We start from the raw sequence: 20864 nt of genomic DNA, 5'->3' as shown, positions 1-20864 counted from the left end.
CAGTTCTGACTTCAAGTTATTCGGAATTAAACTTTATTCCTAATAAAGTGGGTAGCTTATTCCTCTTTCAATTCTGCACAACTGTATTCCATCATCATTTAGTCGTTAATTCCGCTTTAAAAACAACTCTGGTCGTTCCATGCATGCGCATGGCTACGAGATGGCGCAAGAAACAATGACACAGACCCAAACCCAGCGCCTGCAATTCAAAATTAAGTGAAAGCACTTTAAACTCAATGGAGAATAGTTTTAATTCTGAATGATTTAATTTGGAATTATTGATACGGAATTAAAAACACAATATAACATAATAACATAATATAACATAATAAACATAAACATGGCCAATATCTTCACTCATACAAAGGATTTTTTTTGTTGCTTTTTTGGAGTCATAACTTTCCAGAGTTGAAATGTCTGGCTGCAAATTTTAGTGTTGCAGACAAAAACTGGTCGATAAACTTATGGCCCAGTCAGTCAAAACAATGTGGTTGCTATGCTACAGGACATTTATAAAGCCACTTTGGTTCACTAGTTACACGCTTACATTCAGAGCAACACAGAAGTTATTCAAACAGTTCTTTGAGGAGAATTTTACCACACACGCACGCACACATGCACACAGCTTCACCCTTTGCCCTTGGCAAGCTGTGCGTACAGCCTAGTCACGAGATTCGTAAAAACGACATTTACAGCCAAGCTTTTTCCTGGCAAAAGTTACCAATCCGCAGCACACACAAACACACACACACACACTTCCAGTCTCCACAGCTCCACAATACGCCATCAGAGTTCACAAGCTCCTTTGGTGGTGACTGGTTTCCTGACAGCTTAACCACAGCAGGGCAAAGCCTGAGTGCTGTAAAGTGATGCATGTGTGGCGTGTGTGTCAGTAATCCCTGCCTGTGTTTCTGTGTCTGTGTTGCAAGTGCAGCCCATGCCATATCAATTCAGCTGAGACCAGGAACATGGCAGACATGACCACGCTGCCAAGCCAAAACTGACACGGTGGTCTTGGGCACATCTCGCTCTCTCTCTTGCTCTCTCTCTCTCGCTCTCTCTCTCTCGCTCCCTCTCTCTCTCTCTTGCTCTCTCTGGGCATGAAACCTGTGCCTTTGTGGGGATTTGATTTGGTTTTGTGGCATTCCAATGGATGAAGCAGTTGAAAAGATGTATGAAAATTAACAAATAAATGTTATGAAATTTGTATTTGTTGGACAAACGAGAGGCACCATATGGGAAAATTTCATTTCTGAATCACTTTTCTAGCATTTAATTACATTATGTGAATGCGGTGTCTTGACCGCATGCACTTATGCTGTATACAGTATATGATGAACGCTACTACAGATGTAGTGTAGTGGATGGTAACTCTCTATGCATTCAACATACATATGATGTAGTTCAATATAGAATTAGTTCTAGTAGTTATATAGTATGTTACTGTTCTGTACGTTTAACACGTAGCCTACAGACATATACTGTAATTGAATGAGTAGAGAACTACCATTCACCAAATTCATTATATACACAAAGTATGCAGACATGTATAACTCCTGGTGCAGTGGAGCTGCACGTCATGCAGGTGCTGTCCAACATGCGCGCACACACACTCACACACATTTTTGATAGTGCTCTCTCAATACACACTCTCACACAAACACTTACTCTTTTTCTGTCCCACTCTTGCTCTCTACTGGCTCCTCTCTCTTTCCATCTCCCCCCCCTACACCTCTCTTTCTCTACTTCTGTCTGTCTCTTTCTGCCCCTCTCTCTCTATCTCTCTCTCCTCATCTAACTTCTCTACTACTCTCTCCCTCGTCTGTATCCCTTTCTGTCTCTCCCTCTCTCTTCCCCTTTCTCCATTCCTCCTTCTGTTATCATCTTTTTCGGAGTCTCTCTCCCGCTCCCTCTCTCCTGTCTCCCTTTTCCCCATCTTTCTCTCTCTCTCCCTATATCTCCCTCTGACTCCCTCCCTACCTACCTAACACCCCCCACCTCTCTCTCCCCATCTAATCTCTCTTTCTATTGCTCCCTCCCCATAATTTCTCTCTCTCTCTCTCTCTCTCTCCATATGTCTCTCTCTCTCTCTCTCTCTCTCTCTCTCTCTCTCTCTCTCTCTCTCTCCCCTCTCTCTCTCCCTCTCTCTCTCTCTCTCTCTCTCTCTCTCTCTCTCTCTCTCTCTCTCTCTCTCTCTCTCCCTCTCCCTCTCCCTCTCCCTCTCCCTCTCCTCTGCTGAGTCACGCCTCTGGCAGTGAAAGGGGGAGATGGGACGGTTCCTTCCCTCTAATCCCCCCCACTAGACAGGAAGACAGACACCTTCGCCACATTAGCGACTGGAAGCCGTCAGTCTGGACGGATGATGGCGGAGAGGAGGAGGAGGCAAGAGGTGTCATGTGAGGCGGCGCTGGCGTGTCACCTGATGCCTATCGATTGAAAAAGTGCACGCACAAAGATGACACACCATCACACAGCAAAATGAAGAGGGCACAGCCTCACACACATAAGGCATGTGCATCTGAAGAGTCAAAACACATACGTACAGTACATGCTGAATGCCCATGGCACGAGTCAAGTCGGTAACACACACACATACACACACACACACACACAGGCACATATGCACGCACACACACAGTCACACAGGCGCACATGCACGTGCACACACACACAGACGAACACACCGCAGGACAGCGACAGTGTGCAATAAGCCATGCTGGAAAAGATGCTATGCCCCATGACACGCAAATGCACACACGCACACACACACACGTCTCGGAGGAGTTGCTGCAACACACAGACACACGCCCAGCAGGGCAGCAACAGTGTGTGAGAAGCCAAGCTGCTGTTTATAACTCTGGGCGTCACCACTGACCTTCCAAGGCAGGGACGAAGGACATACACACACACTCATACACAGAGAAACACGCGCACACACACAAACACACATGAACACACACCTGATCACACAATCCACATAGGCACACATTAACACACACACATGCGCACACACACGTGTACACACACACACACACACGTGTACACACACACACACACACACACACACAAAGCCCTTTTTACCCTTCCTTATAATGGCCATCAATGCCACGGTCCCAGTCCTTTGCGAATGGGATAGGCTAGTTATGACCGCATTTAGTTTCAGAAAAGCACAGACTGAGACTCTGCCGTGGAGACAGACTATTTTAAGAGCCTTGCAGTTACATTTTCAGCTGAAATGTATGCAGACTTGCTACCCGGGAGCAAACTGCCAACTGCCTGAGGTCTCAGAAATCCTGCCATAGACAGTACATAGTTTTTATTGCTCTCGGTTGCAATATACACTAGTCAATAATACTACAACACTCATCTATATTTCACCAGCCTCACTGCAAGATTGACTGCTAGATGACGTCATGCTCTCATTCCCTTGCTCCCTCGCTAACTCAAACGGCCCATAAACTCACTCTGACAAACGGCCTGCCGGGACAGCAAATCGAGAACTGAAAGCCCTCCCTGAGGAGTTTTTTTTTCTTTCAGCATCTGCGGCGTGATATACGTAATTTATGTGTCCTGATCAAACGAAGTTGCACATCACAATATGGTATGTATGCAGCACACCGCGAACAAAACAACCGCCAGCAGCCCATTCCAGCAGCCCCCAAGCGCCATTTGCATTCCGATCACGAAAGCCCATCAGAGGAAAATGTACAGCGCATCAGTAATGAGAAGATGACAGCATCCAGGAAGGACCAGTGGATTCCCACACTGCCAATTCACATATAGAATAAAATAAATTAGAATAGACTGAATGAAGGACCCGAATAAACGCACAGGCTAGATATGGCTGCAGCGTAGGGGGCAGGCCCCTAATTGACTGAAAGGGTTTTTTTCTAACAACATTCCGACATTGAAAAATCATCTGCCGTGTCAAGTAGAGTTTTATGATGCGGTCTATGGAATTTTGTCATGAAATTTGCCTTCAGTGGGGGGCCTACAGGAAGCTGTAGCCTAGGGGCCTCTGGCCAGCTTGATCTGTCCCTGAATGCATGAAGAATTGAACAGAATAGAACAGAGTAGACTTTTATTGTCACTAAACTACTCATGAAGTCATACATTGTCCTATGACATGCGAGAGCATGTGTGTGGCAGCTATGCCATACACTGCAGAGTATCTGATCTACATTCAAATAACACAAGATGAGATATTAACCTCCTTGAGTGCACCTTACACCAGTTACTGGTTATGCATTAAACCGAACCACGATCGTTAATGAATGCCATCTCTGTTTAACACAGAGAGAGAGAGAGAGAGAGAGAGAGAGAGAGAGAGAGAGAGAGAGAGAGAGAGAGAGAGAGAGAGAGAGAGCTTCACATTCATTAATCACACTAAAAGGTTTTTTTGCTTATCCCCTGAAAGATGCAGCGTTTAAACTTTAAAAAAAAAACCATCATATCCCAGGCTGTGATCCATCACCCTGCTCTTATCCTGGCCAGCCAGCAGTCAGTCGGTTAAGATGTTTACAAGGAGGTGGGCAGAGGCCGGAAAGTAAACAGACTGTGTGTGTGTGTGTGTGTGTGTGTGTGTGTGTGTGTGTGTGTGTGTGTGTGTGTGTGTGTGTGTGTGTGTGTGTGTGTGTGTGTGTAATCGTCATTGGTATTCCCAGGTTGTGTGTACATCAGGAGACCCACTACGTCATACTCCTGCCTCGCTGGCGGTGGGATTAGAGAAGAGAGAGCAGTCCATTTGCACCGCGTGCACAGGGGTGAGCTGCAGCAGGGGGTGTGCAGAGTCCAGACCAGGGAACAAGCGGAACAGCAACAACACACACACACACGCACGCACACACACACACTTCCTGCTCTCTCTCTCCATCTTTTATTCTCCCTCCATCTATTGCTCTTTCACTCTCTCACTTGCTCTCTCTCTCTCTCTCTCTACTACCTCTGCAACCTTCACTCGGCTGAGCTGCTGTCTTTTCTTTTCTTTTTTCTTTTTACCTCCACTCCAGTAGCAAGGACGCATGTGATGATGAGGCAGTGCCTGGGAGAATAGCCTAGTAAGGGAGAGTGTGAGAGAGAGAGAGAGAGAGAGAGCGAGAGAGAGAGAGAGAGAGAGAGCGAGAGAGAGAGAGAGTGCGTGAGAGAGAGAGAGTGCGTGAGAGAGAGTGCGTGAGAGAGAGAGCGAGCAAGCGATAGCGAGCTTCGGTGCGTCTGTGTGCGTGTGTGAGCGAGAGAGATGAGAGTTTGTGTGTCGATTTGCGGGTGCTGCAGTGCTCCTTCTCTTACTCACTCGCGCTCTCTCTTCCTGACTCTCCTCACTCACTCTCTGAGAAGGACACATAGAAATGCTAACTCACAAACACAGAGACACCACACACTGGGGGGAACAGAGAGAGAAGAAACGAAGATAAAGAAAGAGGAGGATGAGGAGAGAAGAAAGAGAACCCTTGCCTGCCTGAGTAAGCAAACGACCGACTAGCAAGCTGCCTGCCTGCTTGCCTTGCTTTGCCTAGCCTGCTACTTCGCTCTGCTTGCTTGCTAGTTTCCTGCCTGCCAGCCCGGCTGCCAGTTCAGCGTCCTTCTCTCCTTGACAACCATCGTCATGGCGATTAAAAGGAGCGCGGCGTGTCGTGTCATGCAAAGAGAGACGAGCGGAGCCGAAGGTCGCGAGAACTTACTGGATGGAGGCGCGGCGCTCGGCTTCGGATAGGCCGGGCTCGGAGAAGCATCCCGACACAAAGGAGCCCATAGGAGAAGGACAAGCAGGCACGCTGCCCACGTCAGGAGGTGGGAGGTGGGAGGAGGAGCAGGAGCAGGAGGAGGAGGAGCAGGAGGACGAGGACGAGGAGGTGGACGAGGACGAGGACGAGGAGATGGGGAGGACAGGACAGGACAGGGGAGGAAGAGGGGGGGGGGGGGGGGGTGGGGATGGGGGGACAGACAAGGGACAAGGGAGCAAGAAAAGGTAACAACAACAACAACAACAAAAAAGAAAAGAAGAAAGGAGGAGGAGAAAAAAGAAGAAGAAAGAAGTAAGTCCTGGCTTGATTTTTTTGTGAAAGTCCTCAGTTCTCTTTCTCTCCCTCTGTTGTACCATGTGACTGACTTGAATGCTGGCTGGCCGGCCGGCTGTGCCCCCCCCCACCCCCTGCTTCTCTTCGGTGACTGATATGACCTACATGAAGAGCAGCTGCCCCCCTCCCTCCCGGCGAGCTGCTGCTGCTGCCGCTGCTGATGCTGCTGCTGCTGCTGCTACTGCTACTGCTGCTGCCACTGCTCCCTCCGCTGCTGATGACGATGAGGAGGATTAAGAGGAAGAGGAAGACGGAGGAAGAGGAGGAGGAAGAGGAGGAGGCCGTTATTCCGTCCTGAGAAGCCGGCCGGTTGAGTTCAGGTACTGTACTGTACGTCGCAGCAGCAGCAGCAGCCGAGCTGAGGCTCTCTTTCCTGCTTAATCATGAGGACAGGATGGAGACGGAGACAGGGCGGGTGGCCAGGAGCGAGAGAGAGAGAGTGAGAGAGAGAGAGAGAGAGAGAGAGAGAGAGAGAGAGAGAAAGAGAGAGTGTGAAAGAGAGAGAGTGAAAGAGAGGGAGAGGTAACAGAGAGGAAAATCTAGAGAGAGTGTGTGTTTGTTTAAGAGAGAGAGAGAGAGAGAGAGAAAGAAAGGAAGAGAGAGAGAGACTGAGAGAGAGAGAGTGAAAGCGAGAGAGTGAGTGAAAGAGAGGGAGAGGTGAAAGAGAGGGAGAGGTGAAAGAGAGGGACATTTAGAGTGTGTGTGCGTTTGTTTAAGAGAGAGAGAAGAGAGAGAGAGAGTGTGTGTATCACAGAAAAGGAGAGAAGGAAAGAGGGAGAGGCAGGGAAGAAAATAGAGTGTGTGTGTGCAGGGGAGACTGCACACTGTTCCTCCAGTCGGGTTGGGCCGGCCACACACACACACACACACACACACACACACACACACACACACACACACACACACACACGCATGCACCCCTGTGCCTGGTATCCGGTTGTGACAAGGAGAGGGAGAGAGAGAGGGAGGGAGAGGGAGGGAGGGAGAGAGAGGGAGGGAGAGGGAGGGAGGGAGAGAGAGGGAGGACAGAAGGATGATAGGAAAAAAAACAAAAACAAAAACAGAAGGAGGGAAAGGATGGGTGGAGGGGACAAAACGCACACAGCGCGGCGCCCAGCGAGAACTGCCCTGTTCTCCATCTGCGTAAGGGCAAAGGAGGACTCACTCTCTCACACACACATATATTTGTGTGTGCGTACACACACAAACACATAGGTGTAGTACACATACACAGAGAAACACACAAGTGGATAAACAAACATAAGAGACTCAGGTCCATAAGAAGGGAGGGAACTGAATTAGCAAGTAAGAGTGAGTGTATTTAGTGGGCACCTGAGTGATTTAGTGCAAGCAACCAAAAAGTGTTTCTGTTACAGTGAGAGAGAAATTACTGTAAGCAGGACGTACCTTTGTGCTAGTGTGCCTTTGGTGTGTGTGTAATGCGTGTGTGCCGCCGTGCGTATGTGCATAAGTGCGTGTTTGTGTGTGTGCCTGCGTGCATGTGTATATCAGCATGGCTGTTATAGTGGATGCATCTGTGGTGTGTTTGCGTGTTTCTGGACAAGTAAGGCAAGGCAAGTTAATTTGTATAGCGCATTTCATACACAGGTGCAACTCAATGTGCTTCACAAAAAACAAATGCAAAAAGAAAGGAAACAAGAAAGAAAGAAAGAAAGAAAGTCCAGGGGTGGAGGAGTTGGAGATGCTGGAGGGTAATAGACTAGTAGCCATGTGAGTGGTAGCGGCAGCAGCAGCAGCAGCAGCAACAGCAGCATTAGACAGGACTGCTGGGGGGGGAGCATTAGCATTGGGATGCTATAAATAACACACTCACTACACACACACTGATCAGACCTGTCACAGCCATCATAACACCATACACACATACACACACACACACACAGCCTGCAGAAGTGTAGGCCACCAGCCTGCCTGCCTGCCCGCATGTCTACTTGCTTTCCAATGCACTTCAGTAAGGATCAGTGTTGCCAGATGTACGATAAGTATCGCATTTGTACCATAATTTTGTCCTCTGTAAGCTCATGATGTTCAATAATTCAAGTTAATTTAGTTGCCTTCAAAACAACCATTTGGTTCGTAAAAGCCCCCAAAAACGACAATTTTGAGGTTTTGGTCAACATTTTCCATCTAGCAACACTGGTAGGGTTGCATGACCATCTTTAATTCCCATACTGGTATATCAAGTTTGTGGTGGGTACCTTGTTAGGTTTTTAGTGTTTTTCAGTAACGACACAGTCCATCTAGCTCATTAGGTACAATGGAGTAAGTGGTGTAACAGCTTTGTAATATCATGTGCTAGTATTGTACACCACAAATTTACTTTTGACTTTTGACACCTCAGGCTCTGGGTACAGGGGATGTTGCAAAGATTGTAGCCTGATTACCATCGACGGTCAAATCTCTTCAAGACTTGGTCTGACCAAGAGCATAACAATTAACATTTGCCAAACGGCAAGGTTGACCCGCCTCCCTTGGTTTGCTTATGGTCGTTTGCTGGTGGGAGTACTTGTATTGCTAGTACTTGCATTGCTCTTGATCTGACTAGTTGCAACGGTGAAAGTGTTGTGTCACTAGGAGGGCACGGCCTGGCTGCAAAGATTATACAAGAAGAAATGTTGTGGTTCTGACATTATTCTTATTGACCGATCTGGAATGCGCTGTTATCTCTTTCCAAGCAGTGCACCAGTTTTATATTTCTTTTCAGTCTTCCATTTCTGTTTGTCTGCACTTAATCCTTAACTACAGCATCATGTCAGCATTCCATTCATGTTTTTCTCATAAAAGTGAATTGTCATTGCCGTACCATCCAGACTAACCACATTATATTTACAGTAAGTCTGCTGTATTTGTACGCTGTCACAAGTAACATTATTGTTTTAGTGCAACAAGCACTGTTAGTGCAACAAGCACTGCTGCACTTTGGTGAACATTAATCCAAGTCCACCCTTTTCACTGCCATTCATGCAGTCTCTTCATGTGATGTAATATTTTCTTAACAGCAAGGGCAGTTCAAAATAGCCCTTAAAAAAATCTGCAGAATATTATGACAACCTGTTTCAGGTCTGATGCACAGCTAAAAGAATGATTAGGTATGCGTCGATAACATCAGCAAGCACCAGACATTTGACAGTAAGCGCGGCTCCAACTTCTTCTTAATGATTTGGCTTATACTTCGTAAGGTGTCACTGTGCAGAAGTTTAATGATATATGGGCTATTGGGTCAATTTGCAATGTTAGAAGTTGCATGAGAGCAAAGGGAGGGAGGGAGGGAGGGAGGGAAGGGTCGTTGATCAGTAAAACAGATCTCTGGTGTTTGTACTGGAGAGATTCAGGGGGGCGGCCTCAGCCTCTGCTTCTGACTAGGCCTACCCTGCCCCGTAAAGAAAAGGAGCTTTGTATTCTCTAAGCTGGGTGGGAGCAGAGCAGAGCGAAGCAGAGCAGAGCAGCCCTGCGCTGAGCAGAGCTGGGTAGACTCGCCTCTGTGCGTGACCCCCTCTCCCTCCCTCAGCAGCCTGTAATATGCCCAAGAATTTCCTGCCGTCTCCAGCAAAAACCCTCAGCAGGCAAAGCAAACACCTCTCTAGGGTGAGACTCGCCTTGCATGCCTCTCCTCTCCCTCGCCTTACCTTGCCTAACTAATTTGTCTCTTATGTTAAAAGTAAAATATTCAGAAGTGAGTGTAGGCTAAGCACAAGGAGTTTCTTTTATTTTATTGCGAGCAGAGCAGAGCAGAGCAGAGCAGAGAAGACATTTTAGGGTTCTGCCTTCATCAGTGCTCTCTGTAAAGTAAAATATTAAGAATATAACAAAGATGAAATATTGTAGATGTTCCACATCATTGGGGTGCTGAGAGGCTTGATTTGCTGGGTGTAGCTTAAGGAGTGAGCAAGCAAGCGCCTCTCCAGGCTGAGACTCGCTGGGCCTCTTCATCATCTCGCCTCTTCCTTGCCTTACTTGCCTCTCCCTCGCCTTGCTTAGCATGCATGCCCCTTCCACTGGATGGTACACTACACCACCCACCCAGGCTGTTTCTATGTTCCTCTGGAAGACTTAGACAGCCAGCCTGTTTCTCTTCTCCTTTGGCCCAGGCACAGGCTAGGCTAGACAGCGTCTTATCCAGAAGAGAGGGCACACACACTGGAGTCAACAGGGGGAAGAGAAGCCTCTTGGACAGCAACATGTGATTGGGAACAATGCATTTTCTAAAACATAAAAGACTTCTCAGTCAGACCCAGACTAGAATAGAATAGGAATACGTAGACTAGGAATGTTCGGACAATCAAAGTTCTATAGAATTTTGAGCTCCATACAATACAATATGGAATTTTGCAATCTTGCACTGTACAATGCATTTTTCTTTATAGAATGTTCAAACCCAACCTTGAGGGCAAGAAGATAGAACACTCCACTGGGACTACAACTACTGTACAAAGAACACCAAAATCCCTGCAAAGGCAAGGTGTAGCAACTACGCAAGCAATAAGGGAGGAAGGAAATGCCTTTGAAGTGTTGTTCATATTACCCAGCGCAACATGTAGGTGTAATATAGGTGATGCATGTACTTTCTTAAATAAAGAAAGTAAGACGTTATTTAGCCACAATATAAAGGAGTTGTACGGTAGAAAGTTTAGGGTAGGCTTTTGTAGGGCAGAACTGTCCAGTCTGTTTGAGGAGGGGAGTTGGGCTGCATTTCGGAGTGCATGTTGAGTCTTCTCAAAAGCAGTCCATGCCTGAATAATTTAGCCTTCTCTGCCTCTCAACATTGCAGTTTTTAAAAGCTGTTCCTGAGGGACCCTCTCTGAGACTCATTTTCAGACAGGACAGAAAAAAAAAAACTATTCTATTCAGTAGCTCCAGGCTACACTTAATTAAAAGCAGGACTTAATTGTGGCACATATTTCTCTCTCCTGTCTGAAGCAAGTCGATATGTGGATGGCAGAGGACTATGAGAGCAGGGAGTGGGGGCGTGACCTGACCCTGGTGCTGCTATAATAGTCTCTGTGTGCCATTGCACTGTCTTACACAGCAGGTACTAAATATCTGGCGTATCTGAAGTCTGAATGGCTCTTTGGACATTCTGACTTGTTTGAAGTCTGGATGACTAGTGACAGCCTTTCTGGACATTCTGGACTAGAAACAGTTGTGTTGTGTTGTTCAAACATCAGCATACCACAGGATGACTGACTACTTGAATTCTAGAATGCCTTGTTTGGATTCTAGAATGTCTTGTTTGAATTCTAGAATGCCTTGTTTGAAGCCAGCCAGGAGACATCTGTTCTAGACTGTTTCAAACAAGTCCAGTGATTACTCACAATGGAAGGAAGTGACATAACATGAAAGTACACATTACGATGTGCAATGAGAAGACTTTATTGGAGACACAGTTAGAGTGATCATCCACTACGATAAAGCCAGTCTACTGGACATACTGTCGCTCACTGGCAGAGCACATACATCAGCAAGACAGACTAGAACAGACAGCACATACAGAATGTAGACCATTCAGGTGTCAGTAAGATAAATAGAATAATGTTAAGATAATATACTCTTGCGGCGTCAGTAAGGAGAATATAATTATATTTTTGTGAGGACATGGTAAATGTGAACAAACACAAATGAAAAATAGGTGCAAAAATACCATTTAACAAGTAGGCTACATAGGCTATGCGTAACTCATTCCATTTGAAATCAGTAAGGCCTTATTTTGATAAGCAAAGGCTCTCAAGTAGAGCATTTCTGTGCATAAGCTAGCTAGAGACTTTGGCATTTGGTATATCTAATCTAACTAAGATTTGAAAGGTCTTTTGAAAACCTTTAACCATCATGTCAAACCATCATTAAACATTCTGTCAAAAAAAACTCTAAAATGGTTGCGACTGTAGTGATAATAAATGACTAGGCACTTAAAATGTAATAAAATAATTAGAAGAAAAGCTAATGTAAATCAAACTCGTTTTACGAGCTGTTCAACTTCATGTAATTTTCATAAGCCCTGATTTACTACCTAGCTGCAGGCAAGTAACATGAGTTTGCCTCTAGAGGTCGCCGTTGAGCCTTTGAATCGAAATCACCCCATAGACTGGTGCTGTACTAAGTAAGCATCCCTTGGAGACAAGATCTTAATTTTTCCCTCAAATTTGAGATGGAATGATCCATGATCAATGGAAAATACTGCAATACAGAGCAGCTAACTGTAGCTTTTTTTTTTTTTTTAAATACTGTGCCACATAGCGGCTTTTAACATAAAAAGTTAATTTGGTGCAATGGATAAGGTTACTTCACAAGTGCGTGGTATGAGCAGATCATATTCCACAAAATATGCATTCTTAGGTCAGTTTATGTTATACAAGGTAAAAAACACTAGGCTACGACAGACTGCTGTAAGCCATTTCTTCATATATCTGCATCACAGTGAATAGCATCACAACACATGGGGCATATGATACAACGGAAAGGCGGATAGCAAGTTATCCGAATACCGAAGTGTACACGCCACCATAATAAAGGCAGGTGATGCAAACACTGCAGTTCAGTCATGTGACAGGTAACACTTGACATGTAACATCTGGTTAAGCTTACAGAGCATACTCTGATACGCAGAGGTGTGCTCTGCTTCAGCAGAGTAATGAGACATCACTAACAGTTGTTAGCAATAATGTGAGTTGTGGCTATACACTACAGCTAGACTACATAGTGCTGAACATGTCTCAAATAATAAAAAGAAATGAAGTTAGACTAAATAAGGCAAGAGCAACGGGTCTCAGAAGACAAACAAAACTGCTAACGTCCAAAACATTTCAAGACTTGGTTTACATTTCAGTCACCGTCTTACATTCCACTTTCCGTGAACAGTTTTCCTGCATACATCCTCACTTGCCCCCTTACTCTCCATTTTGGCTCTCTTAGCACAGTGAACCCAATGCCCCGTCCACAGACTGATGAGTCAATGAAACTGTGGGAACAGAACACTGCTTGCTTGCACTGCCAGCCCTGGGCAAACACATGCAACGCATCCTTCCCGTCAGCAGAGGGCAGTACAACATACAACAACAACATACTGTATCAAGGTCACTTGACTTAAACATTCATAGAAGACAAGGACAGGGACAAATTCTGGTCAGTGTTGTGTTAAAGGGATAACTAACTCCTTTTATGCCAGTTCGGGAAAAAAAAGTGCTAGATGCAACTCATATGTCTCTTTTATGTTTGAATCAAAATGATTAGATTGTAGATATTCCACATCATTGTAGTGTTGAGTTGATTAGCAGGGGGCGGCTGAAGGAGTGAGGTATCCCTTTAAGTTCCTTCACAAGACAAGACGACAAGACATCCATATCTCCATCAATCCATCCAGAGTCCATCCCCCTCCGCTCCGGACAGGACAAAAAAAAAAAAAAGAGATAGACACAAGAGACATAAACCCCTGCAGTCCTACCTCAGGCATCCCTGTAGCCAGTCTTTAGAGTCCTGCCCTGCGTCCTCTGCCAGCCCGTTGGCCACCGGTCCGCCACTGCCACCAGAATGTCCTCCATCGCTACTGGAATGTACGCCGTCGCTGGACGCCCTGCTCTGCGTCTCCGCGGAAACGGGGGTGCCCTGGTGATGCTGCGGCAGGTCCCCGGCCGTGTCCACCACAACGTCCACGAAGGACGTGGTCATCTCCAGAGCGCCTTTGCCGCTCCTGCCCGTCGCCATGACGCTCAGCACTTCCTGCCGGCCGCCGCCACTTCCTGTCCCGCCCCAGTCCATCGCCATGCCGTCCAGGAAGTGGCTGCTCTCCTTCAGCCGCTGCTGGATCATGGGGGTCAGCGGGAGGTCAAAGGTGAAGGCGGCGGGCTCGGGCTCGGGCTCGGCCCCGGGGTCGTTAGGGTTAGAAGGGTTATTGTCAAGGTCGTGGGAGGGGGCGTCAAGGTCGTCGTTGGAGGACAAGGCGTCCAGGGAGTCCAGACTGCTGTAGAGGGTGCTGCGCAGGCGGTCCGACTCCACGATGCTCTCGAACTGCGAGCTGAAGACGTCCGTGGCCTCGTCGCTGGCCTGAGACCTCTTGGCCTCCGCACCGTCACCGCTCCTGCAGGGGACAGAGGGAACATTTATTTCTCTGCAGTTGGAGTCAAGACCACAACAATCCTGTGCTACCACACCACTCCTCCGCACCGTCAGCGCTCCTGTATGGGAGGGATACAGTGTGACCTTTGTGTGTGTGTGTGTGTGTGTGTGTGCGCGCGTGCGTGCGTGCGTGCGTGCGTGCGTGCGTGCGTGCGTGCGTGCGTGCGTGCGTGCGTGTGTGCGTGCGTCAGTGTGTCAATTGTAAAATACAGTGGTGCTCATATGTTTACATACCCCAGCAGAATATACGCTTTCTTGGCGATTTCTCTCAAAATATGAAGGATTACACAAAACCTTTTTTTTCACTCATTGCTAGTTTCTGGCTCAAGATATTTATTAGCAGTATTCTGTGTTTACTCTTTCAAAAGCATGATCACAACCCAAACTACCCAAATGACCCTGTTCAAAAGTTTACATACCATAGTTTCTGATGCTGAATATGGCCCTGTTTAACATCAGGGGCCGCTCTAAATTGTTTGTGGTAGTTGTGGATAAGGCTCTTAATGTTCTCTGATGACAAAACAGCACATTCTTCCTGGCAGAATGGTTGTTTCCTATAATACCTTTGGGTGTCTTGCTGGAACCTCACATTTGAGGTTTCCCCTGAGTGGCTCAATGATGTTGAGATCAGAAGAGTGAGACGGTCGCACAAAAACTTCATTTTATTCTTTCTGAAGCTAATGACGGGTTGATTTGGCTTTCTGTGCTGAAATATTGTCATGTTGGCATGTCCAACAATGAACCATGTGCAGATTCAAGGCTGATGAGTGTCAAGTTTCCTCCAGTATTTTTCACGGGGCAATGTATTCATCATTCTGTGAGTATGGACCAAAAGTGTAGTGCATTTGTAACTCAAATGTCCCCATGACATCAGTGGTCCATAACCATGTTTCACAGAAGGGATGGTGTAACTTTCATCATAGGCTCATTGACTGTTCTCCAAATGGTACAGTTAATAGTGGCTGAAAAAAGTTACATATTGATCTAATTTTTCCAAATGACTTTGTCAGATGCATTCTGATGCTTCTCACTATGCTATTTGGTGTATTATATGCAAAATAACATGTTTGCATTTTTGTAGTAATGGCTTTCTCCTGGCAACCCCCAACAGCCCATCTTTCCTCAAGTGCCTCTTTCCTGTACAGTTTAAAACATTTTTTCATGTTGTCCTACATTTCACCTGAAGTTATTTTTTGGTTGTCCTATGCCTCCTGAACAATTTCCCTTGCAATGATCATTGCAATGCAATGATTCCCTTGCCCATTGGCTTGATTCCAACCAAACCCCTCATATTGCATTTCTGAATTGAAATTCCAACAGTGCCAACATGGCAATATTTCGACACAGAAAGCCAAATCAACCCATCATTAGCTTCAGAAAGAATAAAATGAAGGTTTTTGAGCGACCATCTCACTCTCCTGATCTCAACATCATTGAGCCACTCAGGGGAAACCTCAAATGTGAGGTTCCAGCAAGACACCCAAATATGTTACAGGAAACAACCATTCTGCCAGGAAGAATGTGCTGTTTTGTCATCTGAGAACATTAAGAGCCTTATCCACAACTACCGCAAACAATTTAGAGCGGTCCTTGATGTTAAGAAGGGCCATATTCAGCATCAGAAACTAGGGTATGTAAACTTTTGAACAGGGTCATTTGGGTAGTTTGGGTTGTGATAATGCTTTTTAAAGAGTAAACACAGAATATTGCTAATAAATATCTTAAGCCAGTCACTAGCAATGAGTGAAAAAAAAGGTTTTGTGTAATCCGTCATATTTCGTAATCGCAGAGAAAGCGTCTATTCTGCTGGGGTATGTAAACATATGAGCACCACTGTAATTAGTATGCTCAAAAGTGTTGGTATGCAGAAGCTAAGCTATTAATGGAGGCTTCACAGACCATGTCATTGTCAGTAGTCAGGTCTAGAAGCTCTGCTAGGAACATATTTGCGATACTACTTTGCATACTTTGCAACAGGGGTGTCAAACATAAGCCCTGGGGACTGGATGCTGCCCGCCAGATGGCTCAATCTGGCCCAATACATGTAGAGACTAGATAGATAAAAAATACACTGTGAACCTCAAAAAAGAAGTACATCTTTAGCCCATTACAAAGTTGCTGCAGCACTCTGAGATTTCAGGTATTCAATACTTGACCTTTTTTTGTCATTTACAGTCAATGCTCCTGAAATACAGTAGCAGCTGACATCCACTTCGAGTTGACTGACTAGCAATTGCGATTTCGAATGCTATTTGCAATGTGCAATTTTGACATTTTTCGCTAACTGGTTGCTACTGGGCGGCCCACTAGAGATCATATTGGTAGTATGTGGCCGAAATGATCTTGACGTCCCTAAGATAGTGTACAACATAGACAAGTGTAGCACTACATGCTTCAGAAACAGCCAACATCTTGGGCATTTAGGCCAGACCTTCCTGTGTTTCTGTTCACACAAGGGTATGAGGGTCTTCATATTCACCCTGCTCCTGAACCAAAATGCAGCAGGAATAATCAAGGTTTTCAGAGATGTTTAAACATAGTGGAGAAGGGAAAAATAAGTGAAACGGGACAGTTGTTTCAGACAACAATGTCTGCTCGCATGGACTCACTCATTGATTATGTAATTTTTTTCAAATCTGTGAGTAGTTAAAGCAGCACCTCATTAAAAATGTCACACAAGTGGTTTCCCACATGCAAGGACTTTTTTGATAAAACTACGCCTTCGCAGACCTATGCAATACGTTCGTGGAGCAAAGGAGAACCCATTCATCTGGGTTAAAGGCGGTTAAGGCGGGGTGCCCTAATGACAAAGCCATAATGACACAACAGGCTCTACAGTACAATTTACTGACAGTGGTCTATCTTTGCCTTACAGCATGACACAAAGATTTAAAGCAACTGAGGGTTTTTTTCTTCTTTCTATAAAAAGTGAAAGTGCGGTTCGCCACCACCCCCAAGCAAAACAGGAAGTTATAGGTCCAGGATTCCCCTATTAGGTCTTTGACCCTTAACCCCAAAGCTTCCTCATAGAGAGAGTCAAACTAAACAACAGGTTTCCTCTATTATTCTAGTTCACTTTTCACTGATGGTTTCCATCTCTGTGGCGTTTATGGGAAACAAGGGACTCGTGGTAGTAAGTGTATAGTGATTGCTAGCCGCCAGCGAAACGAAAGAGAGGAGCGCTGTTTGCAGGAAACGTGCACTGGTGATTCAAAACACACACACACCCGCAGACAGCAAAACCTCGACCCAGTCACAACACAGACTGACCATTTCAGATCCTGTTGCCAGGGAATTCAACAACTAGCCATGTCATTCCCGCATGCTGATTTCTCAGTATAGAGGGCACAGAAAATGCGTATCTGTGACATATTTCATCTGCCATTCTTTTCCATGTGCATGTGCAGACGTTTTAGTGTGTGGCAGAGAAAATGTTGAATCAAGAGCTAGCCATTACAGAATAGCTGTCTCCTGGTCCCAAAGGCAACACAGAAATTGGGGAAAAAATGCTTTCAGAGTTGTCACACTGCCCAGTCAAACGCCTAGGTAGAACAGTGGCAATACATTTACTGTGTTTCCTTAATAGGAAGAATCAAAAGTGTTAGATTTTCAGCAATTTTCAGTCTGAACTCAATTTGATAAAATTATGCCGTTTGTGAGTATGGATTTCGTAGAGAGGAACTGCGATAAATAACAAACACACACAACAAATTGTGAACTCAATAACCTGACTCCATCTACAGCCTTCACCAGTTTTCCCCTTCTCAGGTGATCCCTAAAGGCATTCACTGATTGGTTGGTTAGAAGGCTTGAAGCTGGGAATAGGCCATTTGCAAAAAACGAGGCTGTTCCTTGCATAAAACTTTTTAATATATTTTTTTGCACACTGAAGAAGGCACACAATAAAAAAAAGTTGTAAGCATTTAAAAAACACCTCAAGAAAGGAGCAGCCCATTCATTGCAAATAATTAGAGGATGGTCGGAGTATTTACCTTGCACTCTGCTCCGATGCTGACTCGCTATCGGGGCTCAGCACGCGGACGTCGGGCGTGGCGTTAGGCCTGAAGACCTCGTCCTCCAGCACGGTGGTGACCCCCGGTGTAGCCCACCCCCCACTCCCCCCAGCCTCCAGGGAGCTGCCCAGCTTCTCCTTCTGCTGCCCAGGCTGAGGCTGCCTCAACAGGGGCGACAGGGGCTGGGGCTGCTCCTCTCCTCCGAGCATCCACCCACCACCACCACCAGTCCCTGTCATGCCAGTGCCGGTCCCAGTCCCATTCACCACTGCACTGCCACCGCTACTGCTGCTACTGCTGCTACTCTCGCTCCCTGGTCCCGAGCCTGTGGTGGTGGTGGTGGTGGTGCTGCTGCTGCCGTCCTCTCTGCTGCCGCTCTCCACAAAGCGCAGCTTCTTGAGCGGTTTCTCCCGCGCCTGGGCCTGGCCGCCGTCCAGGAAGGCGGTGAAGATCCCCGGGATCTCCGCCAGGATCTTGCTGGACTCATCCAGCAGTCCCCCGCCGCCACCACCACCTCCTCCTCCTCCTCCTCCTCCTCCACCACCACCATCTACACCTCCGCGGCTGTGCTGGCCTGCGAGGCTCTTCGTGCCAGCCTCAGTCTCAGTCTCGCTCTGTGTCTGTGTCTGGTTCTGGTTCTGCACTTGGACTTGCTTTGCAGGATGGGCGGCGGTACCTGAGGAGGAGAGGGAGGAGGAGCCCTCATCCTGCACTGCTGCCAATGCCGCTGCTACTGCTGCTGCTGAAGGCACATCTCCAGATGTTCCCGTTCCAGCAGCTGTTTGCGACGGAGGAGGAGGAGGCTGGGGTTTGTCTTGGCCCGGACCGCCAACTTTCCCGGCATTCCCAAAACTGAGCAGCCCGGCACTGAGGGCTTGCAGCTCCTCCGTGACGCAGGTGAGAGAGGTGAGCGAGTCGTCCTGCCCCAGAGCCTCGGCCCACGTGTTCAGGATGAAGCTGTCGGACGGGTGCAGGCTCGAAGGACCAGATCCGGATCCGCCTCCGACACCATCCTCTTCTCTCTCGCTGCCCTTCGCTGCCTTTCCTGGGCTAACCTTAGAGTAGCTGTTGGGGCTGCCGTTTTGGGTGATGGCGGCCGCGGGCATCACGTTGGCGGCACTCGGCCTGCCGTCGCTGGCTCCGTTGCAGGGGATCATGACCGAGTAGAAGGAGGCCGCGGTGGTGGTTGAGGGTAGGAAAACCTCGTCGTCGTGGTGGTTGCTAGGATCTTGGTCGTCCAGGTCGTCGTGGGGGACCACGCCAGCATCGCGGCAGCGCGCCTTCAGGCCACTCAGCAGGCTCGCCAGCTCACGGTCGATCTCCTGGAAGGAGGCAGAGGTGTCAAAAGTGCAAGTAAAAGTGAATTCATGGTGTAAGCACAAGTTAGCACATCATACATGAACATAGCTGTTACACCCGTCAGTCTATTGTACCTAATGAGGTAGATGGACTGTGTTGTTACTGAAAAACAATAAAAACCCGACAAGAACCCACTACAAACTTGATCCGACCAGCTAACCAACCAGAGTCAGGTGATTGCAATACAAGTACTCAGGTCTACTTTTTACTCAGATAAGTTTCCGGTGTTGAAGGATTTTTTTTTAATTTTACCTTCTTGTACATCTTTAACGCCTTTTATTATATGGTTGTGACGTCATCGGTCGAATGCTCCATTCATTTCAACGGGGCTCCCCAACGTTCGCACGTCTGTTATTTTTCGATAACGGACGGGTTGGTCTATAACAGACCGCTGTCAATGGCAACAAGACTTTTCACTGCAAAAGCGACTTTTCAACAAGACTCTAATCAGCTGCTGTGATAGACAACACCTGTTGTCCTGGCTACCTAGCTGTTGCCTAGCGGTGTTCCACAACGGCACTGTTTTGTTTTGCGAAGCAACAATCCTAACACTAAATAGCCCTAAAGAAATGTCCCCGCCATGTATGAATCATTTAAGTATATCCATATAATAAGCGGGTTAACTTTCGGCGAGTCGGTCGCTTTGTGGAATAGCAGCACTTCAGAGAGAACAAGACCCCTCCGCTCCGCGTCGGGGTCTAAAGATTCTCTCTGTCGTGCTGCTATTCCACGGTAGCGACCTTCTCGCCGAACGTTAACCCTTACTTAACACCGCTCCGCGTCGGGGTCCAAAGATTCTCTCTGTCGTGCTGCTATTCCACGGTAGCGACCTTCTCGCCGAACGTTAACCCTTACTTAACACCAACAGCGTTACTTTAAGCCTTTACAACAGGGGTTTTAATTTTTTAAAAACTGATATGAGGGAGCATTATATGAGAAAAGGGGATCACAACCTGACCCCCAGTTTGACAACCTTTGTGAACAATATACAGTTGGCTATTATGTGTAAATGAACATAACATCAGCTGTTAATATCGGCAGAGTTTTTCATATCAGACCGTACCAATACGCAGGGCTCTAAATTAACACCAGCTAACCGGTCAAATGGTGGTTAAATTTCAGTTTGGCTGGTAGAAAAGACCAACTTAGTAGCCACTTTGACCCATTAGTGAGTGTGTGTTTGGCTAGTAAGATTACCATGACCATCTACTAGACATTTTGGCTGCTGATGAATAACTAATAACTAAATAATTTAGAGCCCTGCCGATATGTTAAAAAGCCTGATATCTAG

At 46.7% G+C, this 20864-nt stretch overlaps 1 protein-coding gene across 3 annotated transcripts in view; it reads right to left on the bottom strand.

Moving 5' to 3' along the window:
• The window catches only part of psd3l (pleckstrin and Sec7 domain containing 3, like), a 199774-nt gene that overhangs the window by 133453 nt on the left and 45457 nt on the right, over nt 1-20864 (bottom strand). For all 3 annotated transcript variants that reach the window (XM_063210436.1, XM_063210437.1, XM_063210438.1), the window contains 2 exons: nt 18194-19536; nt 13531-14163 (listed from right to left, as the gene is read on the bottom strand). In XM_063210436.1, the coding sequence (XP_063066506.1) occupies nt 13531-14163; nt 18194-19536 (1976 nt within the window). The remainder of the gene's footprint in view (nt 1-13530; nt 14164-18193; nt 19537-20864) is intronic.

This window comes from Engraulis encrasicolus, chromosome 11 (genome assembly GCF_034702125.1).
Source record: "Engraulis encrasicolus isolate BLACKSEA-1 chromosome 11, IST_EnEncr_1.0, whole genome shotgun sequence".
NCBI classification, from domain to species: domain Eukaryota; kingdom Metazoa; phylum Chordata; class Actinopteri; order Clupeiformes; family Engraulidae; genus Engraulis; species Engraulis encrasicolus.
This window is presented reverse-complemented; position numbering and strand designations above follow the sequence as displayed.